The following is a 19,208-nucleotide window of genomic DNA, read 5'->3' as shown; positions in this document are numbered from 1 at the left end:
TTAAAGTATTGTATGTTCAATTATTCTGTACAGATTGTCTCGCTAAAGAATGCAATGTATTAGTAATGATAGCAATACAGTGATCTTACAGTTTTTGCATTTGCACTTCTTGATGAGCGTTTCGTCTTTGATGTCCTCGTGGCAGGCCTTGCAATAATACCAAGCTCTGGAATGATAATAGTTGTAGTAAGTACTAAGGAGAGAGACGCTACGACTTCGGCCGACAAACAGTCATTAGAAGAGAGTCAACGACAGCAGGAAGCTATCAGAACGAAGGAATCTCTTGTATTTGAAAGACTACGAACATTGAAGAGTCGCTAAGTTCCTTGCACTGTTCAGGCGTAAAGTACGAGTCTACCAGCAGCTAGGAGTATTAGTTTTAGAAGAGAATGGAGAGGCAGGGAGCTCTAACCTTTTGACCTCGTCAGCGGACTGCGCTATAAAGAAGCCTTGCGTGTTGGCGTGGATCTTGGCGCTGCGCGGGTTGATGGAGATCTTGCTGTCGGCGCCCTCCTCGCCCTTGATCTCGATGGCGAGCAGCAGCAGCTTCAGCTTCGTGAAGCATAATCTGGAGGAGAGTCACATGATGTACCGACACGTTCCATCATTATAGTTTATACATTACGAGTTTCTATTCACTTGGTCGCATTAGCTAAGATACTCTCTAAAGCTTGTAGGAATATAGATATAACAAGACATCTGTCTCAATTTTATTACTGTTCAGGTTTTTGATAACTTGCTTCCAATGACTAGGAATATAAAACTGCAACATTATTCTTATAATTTCATACGCCAGCAGAGATACTGACGCACAAATATACAAGACTATTAAATAATTATTTAGGTACTTGAAACTTAGATACTTTACTTGAAACTTAATTACTTACAAATTGTGACTACGAATTATTATATTTAAATACAATCACATGCTACAGACGACAACTAGATTGGATTTTTTCTAAACAAAAAGCTCTTTTATGTACTAAAGCTTACAATAGAATTTACATAAATAATATATTTATATACATACATTTAAGAGGAAATCATGCATATTCTAGTTCTACATATACTTACAATGTACATATTATAAATATATCATATTTCTATTAGATATACGTACATACACATATATTCCTCCTGTATATAATATAAAAAGCAGTATAAATAGAAGACCAGAAACCATGAAGTACCCAAATACCATTGAAATAGAAGTTGATGATAGTTTCCATAGAGTTAATAGAGAAATGTGCAATTAAGCCCAAGAAGTGCGTCATGACAATGATATATACCAATGGCAGAATTTTCACAATTTTCTTTTACTGCACTGAAGTATTTATTTGATATCGTCAGGTTCATCAAAATGAACCAATCAAGGTGATAAAATGTCGGGGTGTAATAGAAAAGTTTAAATCAGTTGATAAAATGGAATAATTAGAAAACTTGTCGGTGTAAACCGCACGGCTCGTACTATAGCCTAGAATAGAATACATACCACTATCGTCTAATAAATTACCCATTCAACATGCACAATCTATTCTGAAAAGTTAGAGAATAAGTTTAGTACTAAGATATCCAGGCTACCGGTGACTAGGTTATCGGATATGTGCACACTCAGGTATAGCTAGGGTTAGCAAGTCGGCACACTGTGTCTACGGTGCGGTGCAGGCGGCCCAAGGATCGAGGGGAGTCTTACTCGCTCGCTTGCGGGAAGCTCATTCCCGTGAAGGAGGTCGACAGTGTCTCCGTGTACATCTCGCAGCCCGTACCCTGCAGGTAATCGTTCTGCCAAGCTTGTGTGTCGGGGGACTGCAATCAACCAATAGGATTCGCTAAAGCTCGTGCTATGTTAGTCGTAGCCACCTCGACAGGCTATCGCGTCCGCTCGGCTCTGCCACTCGCTGCTCGCTGTCGTCGGCTATATTATAAATCTATTCACAATTAGTATTATCATGACCCTATATTATTTTCTATACATGTTATCGGCTAAAACGTTATTCAGTGCAGTACCTATGGTAATGAAATCGAAAAAAAAACACTGATATTTATTCAAAAATCACAGACGATAAGCTCGCAAACAAAAACACTGAAATGATAAGCTATGCGTCTCGTAGTTGGTTAGTATTGATTGTCCTGTCATCACGATGGGTTGCTCAAACACTGGTAATGTATAAAAGGTGTGTGTGACGTGGTCTCGTGTCACGTTATTGAAAGCATCTCGTTCGCAGCCACTTACTCTGCGGCCTGTTTGAACGGCATCCCGATAAACGTGGAACTAAGTGTCTCGGTGTACATCTCCATGCCGGTACCTCGCATGTAGTCATTAGTCCATATAGCCATTTCTTGTGACTGTGGAAATGCCGCATAGTATCGTTAGAACCTGAGTACGTTCAGAGAGCGACACGAGCGCTATCCGGCCGAGGGTGAGAGGTCGGTCTCTGACAGTACTCGAGGGTAGTATATAGTGAGTGCGTAGTAAAGGAGGAGGCTGACCGTCTTGAAGCTGCGCATGGCGAACAGGTTGGCCATCATGGTGGAGAAGCCGGGCGCGAGGCAGCTCTGCGCGATGAAGCCGAGTTTCAGCTCCGCCAAGCAGATGACGTCGTCGCCTTGCTTCCAGTCCCATGATGGAATGTTTAGGAGGTAGGCCTGCAAAATGTTGGCACATTTATGTAGAAACTTACATTTTACAAATATAGGTAGGTACATATATTCATAGATGTATGAAGTACGAACCTTATTATGATATTGCATCAGCTGTATGATGACCCTGATGTCGTCGGAGTAGTTCTTGATAGAGATGACTCTCATGATGTTGGCGGCGTCCTCTGCGTCGGGGTCCTGGCAGTACTTGTTGGCCAGCACCAGGCACGCGTCTGCTTCATGTACCTACACGATACACCAGTTACAACATCTTGTTGGAGAGCGCTTGTCATTAAGATGGTGGGAATGAAGCTTTTAAAGTGATAGATGTAGTCATAGAAAAAATACTTTTTGATCTCTTTAATATGGGTTTAGAACCCAAAAGTTGATGTTCACTATCACTTTTAAGCATTTCATTGTAGGTACCATCTGCATGACAAGCTTATAGATTCGTGTCAAGCTTTAGCTGAGGATACAACCAGGTAACATTGATTTACAAGGAGGGCTCACAGATTAATTGGCAGCCACAAGAGTTGCAGCATGGTCCAATAGACTTTATAGTTACGTTGCATTCACAAGCATCGTATTGCTTGGATATATCAATTGTACATATATCAATGCAGTTTTTGGGGCATAAAGCAATAAAACATTTATGGGTCACAACACTTACCAACCAAACGAGAACACACTAAGTTACCAAGAGTTAGAACACATCAATCGTTAGGAGGAAAGACAGAGACACATATTAGTAAAGGTTGTATGTTAGTACTACTACACTCTAACAAGCTGAGGTTTACAAAAGCGTGAAAGTTGCGCATGCAGAATTTTTGCTGAAAATAAAAATGAAAACCACGTCTTTGTAAATTATTTTAATAAAATTTCGGCAATTGTTTAATCACAAGAAATCATCAAACGAACTTACGACTTCAATCAATTGTTTTGTGTGGTAATCATTTCATAATAAGCAGGTGGGGTCAAAGAAGAAGTACAATGCAGACAAGCGCGTCCATTCCATAAGCCATGCCAACTTACCCAAAAATATCGACAATCGATAACTGTACTCGACTACTTATAAAAATGTTAATTTTGAAATGGAAACCCTTTCTTCGGCAGCCATTAATGCCAATATTGCGATCGGATCGTACAGAAAATCGATATCGAAGTGACAAACGGGCCAGCATTGCAACAACACCCAATCAGACACATGGTGGGCGGGCAGAGAGCACAGTCCCGCGGCGCTCCGTAGCGTGCGGCCCTTGGCTCGGCACGTACCGAGCGCCGCGCCACAACCTCGCGCGATAGGTTACGAGCATCGCTCTACTCTAGACAATATGTTACATCGTCAAACCGACACCACGCCCATTTTGTTATTTTTTGTGTGTGTCACATTTACTTACTTTCACCCTCTGTAGGTCGATTGGATTCATAATGGTGCCTTGAAAGAATTCCACAGTGGTAAAGTGCCTCTTGAACAGGCCTTCGAGCTCCAGGTCGGGCGGTTTCCTGTCATGAACGCTCAGTTAACAACCTGCCATGGTTACCGGACAGTCCGCCGCCTGGCGTGGCCTTACCATGCAACTCTAGTACCAAAATACGCAGTCGTGTGGTGGTGCGGGGTCGCCTCGGCGGCCTCGCAGCACCGTGAGAAGCAATGATTGCATCAAAATAATCACAAGATAAACGTTACCAAAGTGATCAATACCTACTGTGACTATGAAACAGCATCTTTACAGAAGAAACAGTTCTGTTTTATGCACATATAAATAAATAAAAAAAAGTACTGATTCACGTAGACGCGTCAATGAGAATTACGGCCGTGCGTTAATCTAATGCCTGCTCTATGGTTGTTTTCTAACCTTGACTCGTTCAAGGTCGACGGCATTCATCATTGTACCCTGAAAAAACTCGACGGTGGTGTAGTGACGCTTGAGGAGACCTTCCAGCTCAAGGTCGGGCTCTTTTCTGAAAGCGTCGTCGGAGCATACATGACACACCACCCTCGACACTGGCACAAGTCACACGCGATGCGACACCGAGGGCCGCACCTACCCACTCACTTGTCATTGCCACCGAGGATACATCCTTTACATAGTTTACGTGATGGCGGTTCAATTATGTTTCAGTATATTCGGATGTCAATATACTGAACAATACGTCACACATATGTATAGTAAATAATTCAGTAAGTACGTAGAAGAATATTTTAAACGTTAGTAAATCGTATTTATGTTATCTAAGAAAGTGATGTTTGTCTCATTGAGTCCAGTTAAAATGAAAATGTTTACAATATTCTTCTATCGTACAATTGCTGCCACAGTGATCAAATTAATATTGTAACATTTATACGCAGCAATCAATCAATCATTTTCTCAAGTTAAGTATAAGATATATTTGTTTAACTGAGATAGTGAATTTAGAATTATATCTTGTTTCATTTCATTAATTGATCTTATATTAAATAATAAAGTGATTGTGTTCATACATACCTGTGTAAAAAAACAACTTCGACGTCTACATCCTCTCTGTCCTCATGTAGGAAGTCTTTTAAAAAATGGCTCACTGACTCGTAAGTTATGTGTCCACAGACCACAATATGCCTGAAACCGTACAAGTATGTTATAACACCGACCCACTCCGCTTCACTCAAGGTGCAACTACGAAATCAATTTGCATTTTGAAAAACAAAGAAAGAAGCTTCAGAAGCGAGTTCTCAGAAAATCTCAAAGCTTGTAAGTTTGAAAGTATAACTTATTGGAAAATTGCAAAATTGTCATTATTTTTAAGCTTCGTGTTGTTAAAATATTAAATCATTTACATTGGCTTGATTCTTTTAAAAAGCAAATTTTCAAGAAGCTTATCTTAAAAGTAGAAGAAGGAAAAGACAGAAGTAACAGCAATTTGAAGTTTTATTTAACACCTGGGACCAGATGGAAGTAATTGGTAAGTAATAAAATATTGAAAAGAAACAGGTCACGGCAGGGTTAAACAAAACAGTAAGTGATAGAAGCGTGAAGAGAAGCTACATATACATTAACGACGCCATTGTTTCACTATCGCCAATTGTATAAGAATCAAACATTTTGACAAAGATGCTACGTTGTACCAGTAATAGATTTTGTACAAAACAATGGCGTAGTTTGCAAATTAAAACGTCCATATATTAAATCTATCAGTTCATTAGTTTGTGGTCCGTATTCGAGTAATTGTTTAAACATTTTATCTTTGACATTACTATTGCATAATTGGCAAACATTGGGCCTTCAAAATGGCAATTATATAATAATATTTAATCACGGTCACAAATAAATGAACGTTAATTTCTAGAAAGCTCAGTTTCGTTCAGGACTTGTGTAACTATCTACCACACTAAAAAAAATAAAAGAAAATAAAATGAGACGACGGCTATGGAGAGGGGTTGTTGAGGTCGCTTGCAGGACATATGTAGTGTCTCAAGGGGGACATACAACAACAATAGCATTACTTTGCATGGAGGAGAAATATTTGTGTTGTAATGACTTGGGTAGCTACATGTTAACATGCTGACTGTTCGGTTGGCGCGCCAAAGACATTTATTTACGCTTTTTAGCCTGTAGGCACTGAATTAATTAACTTTAAATCTAACGCTTCTGTTATAACACGGCATAATATGTACATAAGCTATGCTTGTTCTTGTTTAAACAAACGCGTTTGTCTAACCAAAGAGTCAGCTTGTGTATTCTTATCTAGACACAGCATAAAATATTATGTAAGTACTTAGGTAAATAATTACTTAAATCTGTTCAGTAAGTAACATATATTCTGTCTTGTGATCTAATTACTTCGTGGTTTAATAAATAAATAGTGAACAAGTGTATGGCACGTGTTTCTCTGTACATAACAACTTATTACTCTACGCTTCAGCTCTACGGCAATATACTTTCGTACTGTGTGTAGATAAAAATTGTATATAAACAGTAAAAGCTTGCGTCTCAGTACAGTTTATGTATTTGGGATATTTGTAACATTTGGACATAGCATGTATGTATCTAAGTTTACAATAATATTGTATCATGTTGGAGCCAGAGTCGCAATTCTTAATAAGTTCTTATCGACACTGTTAGGTGGACACTTCGTCTGTTGGAATGTGAGTCGACAGTCCGTAAGTGAAATGAAGGTTAATGTTGTTAAATAAAATATAAACAAGAATCAGAAAATCATCACAGAGCAGAAAATAAGAAAGTATAAACCAAAGGATGCAAACAGCTCATGTCTACACGATCATGCAACTATTATTCATCTAAGGTGTGGCAAAGGAACTGATTTCATTTTTATTCATATAAACAGTAAATCTGTCTACCTTGTATCTTTAATACGATCCATAAACATTGCAAACAGTTTCCAAATTCAATCCATAACTTTTTCATAAAATGATTGGTGTATTGTTGCTAGGATGATGTCAATCATGTCAAATGATATGTTCAATAAAACTAAACTAATTTTGCGTTAAAAATGTCCTCAATGCACACAGCCTTGCCACGCTCTATGAATATATATATTTACGAAAATACATTACACTAAAATAACCGAGGGGGTCGACTCAAAATTACATTACAGATATCAAAAACATTAAGAGGGTCAACATTAAGAGTACAAGTACAAGTAACAGTAAGTCGTGCAGGCAGGAGTAGAACGGAGCGGAGCGGACGGCGGGAGGGCGCGGGCCAGGCCAGGCCGGGAGGGGAAGGCAGGGTGCGTCGCATCAACAGCGCGTGCCCACAGCGCGCAGGGACGGGCTGTCGACGCCTCGCTTGTCTTGCAACGCACACCGGAACTCCAACAACGCACTACAGTACGGTACCACTCAACATTTAACTCTCCGTAACTAAGCTTTACGTTAACATTCCTTTACTTTACGTACGTACTAACAGAACATAATCATGATACCTATAATGACGAGCGATAACACTAGCCACTATCTGCTGTTCACTATTCAACTGAACTCAAATCAATTCAAAGATAATTTACAATCAATATCGACTCATAAAAACAAAGACAACTCGCGGGACTTTCGTCCCGCCAAGATAAGTGAGAACACAGAAGCGTGCTAAGAGAGGAAAAGGAAGAATAGATGTCACAACACGGAACACATTCAACGGAACGGAGTGAAGACAGCGGCTCACCTGCGTCCCCGCTCATTCTTGAGGGTGCCGCCATACTTGGGTCTAGTGCCGATTAAGTCAATTATCTCTGGGATACAACTGGCAAATATCGCCTAAACGCCGACAGACAAAACAAGACGTTCACATTGATTGAACCGAGAGCGGGGGCGAGTCGCCGGCGCGCGCGCGCGGTGCACGGCGGTGCGTGCGCGGTGCGGCGGCGACTCGCCCCGCGCGGCGCGGCGGCGCGTGGCGGGACGGCGCGGCGGGACGGCGCGGCGCGGCACTGGCTGTGTGTCGCGGGACTGTGGCGAGTGCCGGAGCTAGCGCTACAGCGTGGCGACAGGCATCGTGTGCAAGCGAACAAACCAAACACTACTTCATCGACAGCATTACAAAACTTTACATCGGCTCTCTCCAGATCTAGTCTCGTTAGAAAGGATTAAAAAGCTCAACGGTATCTCGAGTAAAATTTACGAAAAAAGGCATGTAGTAGTGCGTCGGTCGACCGCGCGCCTGTCTCTCTAGTTCGGGGAGAGGGGCGCGGCCGCCGGGAGCTAACTCTTCGAGCATGCGCCACGGCACCGAGAGACCGATTCTAGTGAAGGATTAATAAATTTCATTAGCAAACTCCGCATTCAATCAACCAAGATCGAAACCGTGAGAGGTAGGAAGGCAGGAAGCCGCGTGGAGCGGGGGCGTGAGAGCAGGGTACCTGCGGCGGACGTCCTTGTTGTACCGGCCGCCGTATTTGTTCCGCTGCGCCGCCAGCTCCGTGATCTCGGGGATCCAGCTGGCGAACACAGCCTACGATACACAGCAACACCGTGAGGTGAGTGGCCGCGCCCCCGGCCCGCCCCCGCGCGCCCGCCCCGCCCCGCCCCGCCCGCCCGGCCCGCGAACCCTCGCGCACGAGGCTGTGTGCGATGAGTGTCGTCTGTCTGCGTGTGGCTGTGGCTGTGTGTGGGTGTGCGGGACTTGGGTGCCGTGCCGAGCTACGCTAGCGGCGGGAGCCGTGACGGGACTCGTGACCGGGTGCATGCAAAGCCTAAGGATACATACGCTAACTAATCGATGAACAGAACTTAAAAAGAAATCGGTTCGACCGGTACCTAAACTAAAAACGTGGGCATTCGGTATAGACGCTTGGTAGACGCGAACACGGGCTGGCCGAGCCGACGGGCCGCGCGGCCGCGCTCGCCGCGGCGACACGCGCGCGTGGCGCCGGGCGAGGCGCCGCCCGCCGCCCGCCGCCTGGACCCGCGCGTGCACGCGAGTAGATGACACAATACATCTGACGGCACTGAGCAAGCTTTCTGATAGGTGATGATTCCACGTGCTCGCCGAGAGCTCGGCCGGTTCTTCCCGAGCGTGGCACGGGATGAAGCGCCCGAGCTTTCGACGATCACTTTATATTATCAAACGGATACCTCTTTCCATGTTCACGCTTCAGCTCGCCACTGTACTTGGACCTACTTCCTACCAGCTCTATAATTTCGGGAATGCTACTAGCGAACATTGCCTGCAACAGACCACGGTGTCGTTCGCACATGAGGGCCGCATCGCACGCGGACACCATCGAGTGGTGCACGACAATGTCCACACTGAGATCGGTATACTCTCTATGGTGACGCTGAGTCGTAAAGTGTAGCCGGTAGCGGAGCGAAATAAAAATAAAAGGAAGTAGTGTGTGTCTACCGGTGATGTGAGCAACTGAACACAGCCAGGCGTGGTGCGGCATGCATCGCGAGGTGGGAGGGGTGGGACGCGGCACCGGGTCGCCGAGGCGGCGGGCGCCACACTGACACTGTAGCGCGACTGACAGACACGCGCGCGCTCGCCTAGCGCTACGTATCTCGTTCGGACCAGTCCCCAGTACACTCCGTACTCTAAGCGCGGCGAGACAGATCCTCCGGCGGCACGTTCGCGGTACTAACACGTAACAAAGCAAAAGAAAAAACAAAATACACCCATGCAGCCGCTCGAAGAAAAGCGTATTAAAATTGAGTAGTCGGCGATAGTCGAAAGATAGTCCTTCGAAGCCGGGAAGTTAGAAGATGCACATGTGGCGGTGAGGAGTCCGCCCGGGCGGGGCCGCTCGGCGTCTCGCGAGCCTCATCCTATCATGCGTCTACTCGTGGTGCACTACTCAGGCTTACAATCATTCAACGAGCTGTGCGATAAACCACTTGTCTAGCAAGTCCCATGTCAACTATATTGTAACCGTTACACTGCAAATGTTTGTTATGTTTCCTTTTGCTTTGTTATTAATTTAGCATCATACAAGGAACCGCAAGCTTGTCGCAACGACTCAGTAGCCGTAAGTAAGGAAGTATGAAACTACTTTATAACTTGAAAATTAACAAATGTTGTGTTCCAGATGCCACTACAAACAAAGTTCTTAGAGACTTGCGTCCCCTTGCAACAATATCTTTCAAATATTTTGACTTTAAATTTAATTTAAATCATTAAAAATTTAATTCAAAGAGATTCAGAAGAAAACAGATGAAAGTGAAACTTACCAAGCCAACGAGGAGAAAAAAAACCAAAAATGTTCTTCCAAGTACTGTGTGACAGAATACGTCACCGTAACCTACAGTGGACATGGTGACTATCAGGAAGTACACGCACGTCCAGTACGATAGTTTCTGGGCATTCTCGAACTCTAATGGGTCACCAGAGTTTTCCAGCTGAAACACCACAAATTGATAAATGAGCAAACATCTTTTAAGCCGTTTACAAAATGCTATTGATTCTTTGTATTTTTTGCCAAACAATCAGGGATCGAACCCGACATTTGCTGTTTGCAAGCATGGCCTGCCTCTCCTCATATTAACCTGCATATTGGTTTATTGTATACTAACAATACTAGAAAACAATATATTTTACGTCGAACACTTACCAAATGAATAATGCCGGCAGCGGTCAGCCACACTGATATAAATATAGAAACTAATTGCGCCAACCGAATTGAGCTCGATGTTTTTAATATATTGAGGTATTGCAAAATATCAGGCACGGTCATTAAGCGTAGAGCTCTGAGAAATCTCAGCCCTGAAACAGAGAGAAACAGGCGTTAAATAGGTCTTACAATCAAATATATAGACAGTATATAAGTATTCAAAAGATACCGATTCAGTCAATAATATTCGAATTTTGATAATTCTCATTACTCATTATATATCGTTTAAGGCTATAAATTCACCTCATGGGACATAACGATAACTGGTGAAAATGGGATAGGGCAAGTTAGAAAAATCATCAGTTGTTGAAAAGCAATTAAACAAACTAAGAATACATAAGGAAAAATCATTAACTTATATTATTGTAAGTAAAAAAACGGATTGACAACTCACCTATCCACGTTCTATCGAGGTATATTGATACAAAGGATGGGGGTATCGTGAAATAATCTACAAATGAATACATCTCGAGCATGAACCATAGTTTGTCACTAGCTGCTATAAACTGAAACAGAAATAAACACACGGTATATATTTTCTATATATCATTCTCACTTTCATATATAACACACACAGAAAATAAATAGAGAAGGTAAATAAAATAGGGTCGCATTTAGATCGCCATTATTTATCGATTTTTGTTTGAGCAACTAAATGCGGCCTTGAAGAAGTTCAGAATAGAGCAACAATTCTCTGAAGGCGAGACGAGTAAGGTTGTAAGGCACTAGCGGGCCGATAGATGAAAGCCGTTCGGATCAACGGACTATCGGCCGCCGTGTATCGAGGCACCTTCGTCTAAAGCTTAGCTTAGAGTATAAAAATACGTCTTGGAAAATGGCGACGCTGCTGATGTTGCACTTGATGATTGGGACAAAGAAGGCGCCGTGACCCATTCTTCTATGGTGTTTACGTAAAAGGATGGGTAATGGCGTCCACCCGTCAACGTGTATGAGATGTCTTCCGTTACACTTTTAAGTGATGATCTTCTTTCTTGATGTTACACATATATATGTTTACATGTTGAGAAATATACTAGTGTTCTTGATATTAAACACATTAGTGCCTCTTGATCTTCGACTCGAGAAAATATTGGTGGTTCACATTTAAAAATAAATATAACGAATTCATAACATTCGTACACATAGTGACGTTATTGATATGGTTTGACAAAGGGTACATTGTCACAATTTGCCACCACAGCATGCATGTATTGCAATGTGTGCATAATTATATTTATATTTGACAACGTCGAATCATCAAAAAATATTCAGACGATAAAAAAAAAATAACAAAATTCAACTTACTCGTATAAAAAAGTAGACCATAAAAAATATGTTAAAGGCAAGGTCGATTTGCTGAGTAATATTGTCGCTCCATTTCTGACATCGCTCAACCTCTTCACTGAAATCAAACAGTCGGTATATAGCACATGCACACACACTAACAACGACAACAGATAGGAACAGGTTCACTTGAAGCTATTTCACTAATATATCACAGCTGACAAATAAACATTAAGCTACATATAGGACTCTATTCAGCAAACAGTTTCGACCACATTTATTATGAGTTTATTGACTCACGTATTCCTTGAATTCAGCATTATCAAGATTAGTAAGTCATTAATAATGTTAGCGATGCATTGTATTCGAAGGATATATGGAACGTGTGTTACCTGGACGCGTCAATGAAGTAGATGATGAGCGATGCTATACTCAGGATGAACACCAACACTACCTGTAACGCAAACAATCATACAATTAGTATTTGTAAATCTTTAAAAGTTCATATGTATTAGGAGATAGTGTATAATCAAAGTGGATATTCGTAGCGCTACGGCTACGATTGACTACGAAAGGCTACGGCGCCGTAGCACCATAAAAGTAGCCATACCGTCTTTCCTTTTTAGTTTTAAATTATTTTATTGAGCATATTTTAGCTAGATGCATATTTTATAAAAAAGACGAGTCATGGATGATATAGCGTAAGCCTTACTGAGTGACAAAGAAAGCGCTGTGATCAATATTTTTTCGCTAAAAAGGATTGATAATGGCGACAGCGAGTAACAGCTGGCTCGTGAGCCTCGTGGCAGTCGGCGTATTCTTCTTTCTTGATGTTATAAAAGACATTGATGGATGATCCATTAGCTAAGTACGCAGGACTGGGTATCGGTTACACGATATAGATCGTATATTGATTAATTTTTTATAGGCCTCTATTATTCTGAGCTAATATTTTTTTCAGATAAAATGTGTCATATAAATCCCAGTAAACAGTTTAGGTGACCACCATAAGACGCTTTAACTGCTTATAAATATTCCATTAGTGTTACGGCCCTATAAAACGTTACATCCTTTTAAAGTTCGGAGATTAATAGCTCTCTCGTAGGTCATAAACATTTGATAAGGTTGATTAGTATTCTGAGGTTCGGGTTGAGATATTCTGCACCCTATGGCCTTGGATTAATGTATAAAGTGTATAATTTATGGCGTCACATGATCATCAATATTAATACGGATAAATATGCAGAATATGTATTAGTTGCAGCAGATCATTATAGTGTGTCCTTGACTCCCTGCGCAGTGTGCATACTAGAGTGTGTTGTTTGTTTGTTCACGCCTCATTGATTTAATGATATGAGATCATTCATTAGCATCAGTGATTCAATGTTATTATGTATGTGAGTGATGAATGACTATGAAGTTTTTGAGATCAGGAGTCAAGCGGATTTCTTGGTACAATGTTCTGATTGACTCATTAAAAGGAATTGAAGCAGTCTTCGTTCTATCATATACTTAAAATTAACAAAGCTTTTATGCACAATGCACATAAAATAACACACTTCAAAAGCATCTTCATAAAGTTATCATTAAAATACTCCAATACACAAAGCAGTGTATAATTTGTGTTCACATTTCCTATGTGAATCGGGAAATACGACGCAGTTTATAAAAAGAACCTTGTTATAATAATAAGTGAGCATCGTATGGAAATGGATGCAAATTGGATGCTTCCTCGCGATACTTCGATGCATACAAAAGGGAATCGGTAGAAGCATCTATAATAATATTGACGATGTGCTTTACATAAGGACTGGATACATACATAACGATGATGTATATGTTGTAATAATAATATTATGTTTTATTGGTTTGTTTGTTTTGTTATATTAGTAGATTTAAATAATATGTGTCTACTACTACTATACTATAAAAAAGGTTGGTTAAACTTCTCATTTGACAAACGGTGAAGGAAAACATATTATACATACTAAATTATATAGTTTTTAATCAAGCCACATTATTTGTAAACATTGGTCGGTTCAGTAGCTAACCAATGGTATCTGTACTGAATCAATAATTTTTTTCTTGCCTGCATAGTAAATAGCTGTGCTGATTGTAAATTATGTATATAAATAAAGCAGCTAGATATGTTACAGTCCCTAGTAAACGTTATTTACAAGAATTACCCACTAAATAAACAGCGTACACCGCATACACGTTAAATTTAAAACCACTTACAACATCGTAAACTATTGCTATAAACTATAAGTGTTACGATATACAATCTTATTTACAAATATTGATTTTGTATGTTTTAAATATTGAACTGAGTAAAACTTTGAAATATTGTTCTCAATTTAAGTAGTTGTTTCATGTTTCATGATCTGGTACTGCGGTCTTAGCGGGTTATCGGGGCTCCGGTTCGAAAAGCAGAAATAGGAACCGAGTGGTTTTTAGTCAGTAAGAGCCTGACGCCCCCTTTCGCCTCACCCAAGGGGGAAAAGTCATTGGCTGATTTTACACCCACAAGAAAAAAAAACGTTCCATGAAATTGATTTAAACGTGAAATCTTTTAGTTTATTACAACCACAATTTTAATTACTCACGATTTGTTGGTCTAATTCTAGTAACAATAAGTTAAACCGAGACTGTGTTAATAACCGAGATCGGGCAAACTGAGGTCTTCGTTGCTCCGGGTTTATACAGAACCTAGAATTTCTGTGACAGCTAAAAATGTCCTGGAAAGAGTCCTTGAGAGCAGTGAGCCATAGTTTATTATGGTATTAAATTATGTATAAGGCTGCAACTAATGTTTTATGCCGACGAGGTTCATCCCGTAAGAGCAGGAGGCGTGACACACTCGACGTGACATGGATGCCAACGTGCCATCCTTCTAGATAAATCACACTGTATTAGCATACGAATAGCTTCCGACATATTGTTTTTACGCCGTAAAACACAAAACGTTACACGTTTTACTCATATAATTTACTTTTTAAACAGAAGAAAAAACAAATAACAATTTTGATTAGTTAATAAGAATACAAAATTAGTTTTCAACACAGATAGCAGGATATTGACACTTTGTACCACTATGAATTTATGCCATTACACAGGCACATTGTGATAAGGTGGTGTAAATTGGCGTTTACCTACTTAATATACTACATAATAAAAAAAACATGGTGTTCTAAAATGTGTTTACCAGTTAAAATCGTTTTTATAACAGTAAAATACCAGTAAGACCTCTATTGAAATAATAAAATTCGACCTTACAGAAGACCAAAAATGTGCAGCAAAACTAAATGAACAGCAAAAGTTTAAAACCAATAAAAACTGAAGAACAGTTTCTGAAGACAAGTTTCTACTTGTATCTAGTTGAAAATATTCAATAAATGTTCTCTTTAAACACATCTCAGCCATTGCATCAAAGCTTTGAAGTGGCCAAGTTTTAAATTGCATCAACTTGTTACTTAAGTGGTCAGACTTGGCAAGTTGCCGATAACTTGGCACTTGGAGAAACTGCCGCGTGCGGGGTACACAACCTCATAACAGGTTTAAATTGATTTCTATCGATAAACATTCGGTTTTAGAGGAACGACCTTAACTTTTACTGAAAGAGGTTTAAATTGGATACAAACTTGTATCTGTTTGCGAATCTTGCTATGTTAAAGTTTCAAAATTGATTAATATTACTATCAATTTCAGACACATTTATTTCGTATCAATAGTTAATATATAACACAAAAGTAAAAAAAAGTGCAAATCATTTACGACACCACTTTGCTACGCAAGTTACGAGATTGCGTAGCTCGTAGCACCTGACAGCGTAGCCTCGTAGCACCCGACGGCGTAGCCAAAGAATTCACGACCGATTTTATGAGCTTTAAAAATTCAGGTTGTAGGTAACAGAAAAAGTTTCAGTGTCACGACTAAACTGAACTACCGGCGCGTACCTACGGCGAGGAATTGAATAAAGTTTTACATTGCGTACTTTTAACATTTCTTAATAAATAAAATGCAAGATAATACCAATAAATGTGAATATTTTATTTGTAGGTGGAAAAGGCATTTTCTCGGTAGCATAGAATAATCAATAATGTAGCTTTGTGTAACACGTGAAGTGTTTCTATAGAAGGCTAGATTAGTACTGCACTGTATGCTACTAATCAGAGGTTTTCCTTAATTAAAGAGAATACTAAATTATACGACAATCAATAATACTAGCTACCTCCACTCATCAATTGCACTGTAACATGGAGATAAGCAATCAGCTTAAATAAGCGAAATATTGAAGGATATAAGGAAATGTGTCGAGTTATGGATGTTATTAGATTACATCGGCCGCGGGTGCACGCAGCAAGGCTAATCCAGTTAGTGGTCGATATCCAATTACGGAAACAGTGGCGTGCCTGCCAAGGTTGCCGCCTTGACTTGAGAAAGTTATTGAGATTTAAACCGTGATGAAGGAACACTCCCTCACCTCTCACTCGGCCGCTAGAAAGGTTACGTACGGATTATTAGACGAGTAATGTCACTCTTAATGATGAATGTTGCAAGCTATGTGCTATTTTTTTTTAATTGTACATTTTATCTTTGTAGCTTTAAATATTTCGTATTTGGGAATAATTGAGTAGATTGATTTTCATTTATAATATGGAATTATAGAATTCAAATTGTGGCATGTATTTGGTAACTTCTATCGCAAGAGGCTCCGAAACGTGACTTGAGGGAAAATCATCCAATGACTTTTCCCACCTTGGGTGAGGCGAGAGGGAGTGTCAGACTTTTACTGACTAAAAACCACCCCGTTCCTACTCTTGCCTTTCGAGCCGGAGCCCCGGTAACCCGTTAGGCAGTCCACAGCTCCGGTAAGCACATTCCTACCTACAACTTCTAGGAATCATATGCGTGCTGTTATATAATATACCTTTTGAAAATTGATTTATATAACTTTTTTATTAGTTTGTAGAAGCGAGCAGCCCTACTGAAGCTCAATAAACAAAACAGTCGAAGCTTTGGAAGGTATTACAGTACGGTTCGTAGCGATTCGTCATCCGCGGCCGTGACCCGGTTCAGGGCAGGCATGAATAATACACATTAAACGTATTTATAACGCACATTATGGCGACTATAAATTATGCCTATTTAAACTTATTTAACTCAATCTTAGACTTTAGTGTTTTCCGAAAGTAAGCAAGTATTTATGTTAATAAGAGGAAATTAGTATGATGTATATAGAGGTCTTTGACTTCTTGTTAGAAAACGTGATTTCACATAATAGAAGCCTTGTTAAGGTTAGTTACTCGTTTTTTGTAAGGTGGTTCGAATATATTTGTAGTAATTGCTATGTCATTTGCATTATTTAACTCACACATTTTATATAACATAATTAAACCAGCTACATTTACACCACAATTTATATTTTTTTCTAATAAAATAAAGGTTTAAACGTAGGTACATATCAAATATTGTTATCTATACCAAATTAGATCAACGAACGGAGCTTGCGATTTTTACAGACCACTGAAAATACTTGTTTTATCTTAGCGTCTAATGGAAATTTCAACCCGTGTAAGTCCAAACGAGGTTAGAAATACGGGGGCGAGTCAGCGGCGCGGAAACTGAATGCTTGGCGTAACGTTATTCGGACTTTTCCATTTTCTTTAGAAGCAAGGAAGTATTTAGGAGCATTGTGTACTTAAACCGACGCTGTGAGCCGCTCTACAAGGATTTTTTCTTATTTTAGAGTGCTGTAATTTGGGAGAAGTAATTGTAATAATATCTCTTGTCACGGTTCTCAAAGTTTCTTTCTTTGTTGAGGTATATGTGTTGCTTATAATATTATCTAGGTACACAACGATGCAGATGTTAGTTACTTCACACTTCAGATATTTCTACTTTAAAAACAATTTAATTTGGACTTACAACATCAAATATGGCTTTTTAATTTATTAATGGACTTTGTCTCGCCCAATGCCGTTAAAACATAACTAAATAGCCAACTAAATGGTCTACACAGTATAATCTACGAACTTACGGTCTACTTATCAATTTGTACAACATTGTTTGAAGAAAGCAAGTGATACATTGAAGAAAAGAATGTTACTTTTTTATTATGTATTGTATAGTTTTATAATCAGTTAGTTGTACTGAACCACGATCGGCTTGAGTTTCCGACTCGCACTTGGCCGGGTTTTTTGTTTTTAGTGAGCTGTTATTAGACACAGGCAAGATGGCGCCTCGTAAGCTTTCTCTTTTTACTCATTTTCACCAGAAGAAAGATAAAGATAAACAAATGGAGTGACGAGAGGTCGTTGTACTTATTTAGGATATTTTAAAGCTTATTTTGTTCAATCTCGTCGAGGTGCAGATATTAAAACAGGTTTAATTAAGCTACGTTTCTTTTGAACTATGTATTTCTGTATTATTTCATTAGACATTTAATTCTGTTACATTATGAAAAGTGAAATGCTTTTAAACTGTAGCTTTTAGATTATATGCTGTATAAAGTTTATAATTATATGTGATGAGTCAAAGTTAACTTATAAATGTAACAATCTCTATCTCATAATGCAAATCCCGTATTTTACCAGGAGATATTTTATACGCAGAAGAAAGAAAATGTGCATGCAAAAATTACTTATTTGGCGCAGGAAAAATGTTGGGTAAGGGACTCGTCTGAGGATTATTCAATGGAAAATTATGAAAGGGCACTGAAATAAAAACATTTTCACGGAAAAATCTTACCTACTACATAAAAATCATATATTTACCCACTTTTACCAGACATGTATGCAACGAATCTTTTACTAAAATTCATCAAGCAGTCATACTCATTCCAGATACTTTTGCAAATTGAGAAGAAAATATAAATCTTATAAACAGATAATTTATTCTTTATCTTTTGTGTTATATCTATTACATAATGTCGTATAAACATGGAAATGCAAAATGAGAAAAGTTCATCGTCCAGGTATATATTTGGCACATTAATTAGGTTCACGTGGCGCGCGGTACTACCACACATCTTGGACGTGCGACCATATTACGGAAAAAGCCGTAAAACAAGCGCAAACTTTGATAGTAGACTAGTATTTATGCGCAAAGTTCCCGGCTCCGTTCGCAATTAGCTCGTGGATGGAACTCCCCTAACGTGCCCGTGTCACGCCACCAACTTTACC

General features: G+C 39.7%; 1 protein-coding gene across 39 annotated transcripts in view; it reads right to left on the bottom strand.

The window, feature by feature from the left end:
• The window catches only part of LOC118281563 (calcium-activated potassium channel slowpoke), a 64,384-nt gene that overhangs the window by 9,976 nt on the left and 35,200 nt on the right, over positions 1 to 19,208 (bottom strand). For 14 of the 39 annotated variants that reach the window (XM_050706517.1, XM_050706538.1, XM_050706496.1 and 11 more), the window contains exons 2-14: positions 12,417 to 12,478; positions 12,046 to 12,142; positions 11,135 to 11,246; positions 10,681 to 10,832; positions 10,301 to 10,468; positions 9,209 to 9,300; positions 5,127 to 5,237; positions 4,038 to 4,143; positions 2,734 to 2,886; positions 2,491 to 2,646; positions 1,694 to 1,806; positions 413 to 568; positions 90 to 166 (exon numbers count right to left, since the gene is read on the bottom strand). In XM_050706517.1, the coding sequence (XP_050562474.1) occupies positions 90 to 166; positions 413 to 568; positions 1,694 to 1,806; positions 2,491 to 2,646; positions 2,734 to 2,886; positions 4,038 to 4,143; positions 5,127 to 5,237; positions 9,209 to 9,300; positions 10,301 to 10,468; positions 10,681 to 10,832; positions 11,135 to 11,246; positions 12,046 to 12,142; positions 12,417 to 12,478 (1,555 nt within the window). Of the gene's footprint in view, positions 1 to 89; positions 167 to 412; positions 569 to 1,693; positions 1,807 to 2,233; positions 2,347 to 2,490; positions 2,647 to 2,733; positions 2,887 to 4,037; positions 4,144 to 4,496; positions 4,603 to 5,126; positions 5,238 to 7,799; positions 7,892 to 8,493; positions 8,586 to 9,208; positions 9,301 to 10,300; positions 10,469 to 10,680; positions 10,833 to 11,134; positions 11,247 to 12,045; positions 12,143 to 12,416; positions 12,479 to 19,208 lie in introns of all 39 variants that reach the window. The other 25 variants (XM_050706498.1, XM_050706510.1, XM_050706513.1 and 22 more) reach the window with 11 other exon arrangements.

This window comes from Spodoptera frugiperda, chromosome 29 (assembly GCF_023101765.2).
Source record: "Spodoptera frugiperda isolate SF20-4 chromosome 29, AGI-APGP_CSIRO_Sfru_2.0, whole genome shotgun sequence".
Lineage (NCBI taxonomy): Eukaryota > Metazoa > Arthropoda > Insecta > Lepidoptera > Noctuidae > Spodoptera > Spodoptera frugiperda.
This window is presented reverse-complemented; position numbering and strand designations above follow the sequence as displayed.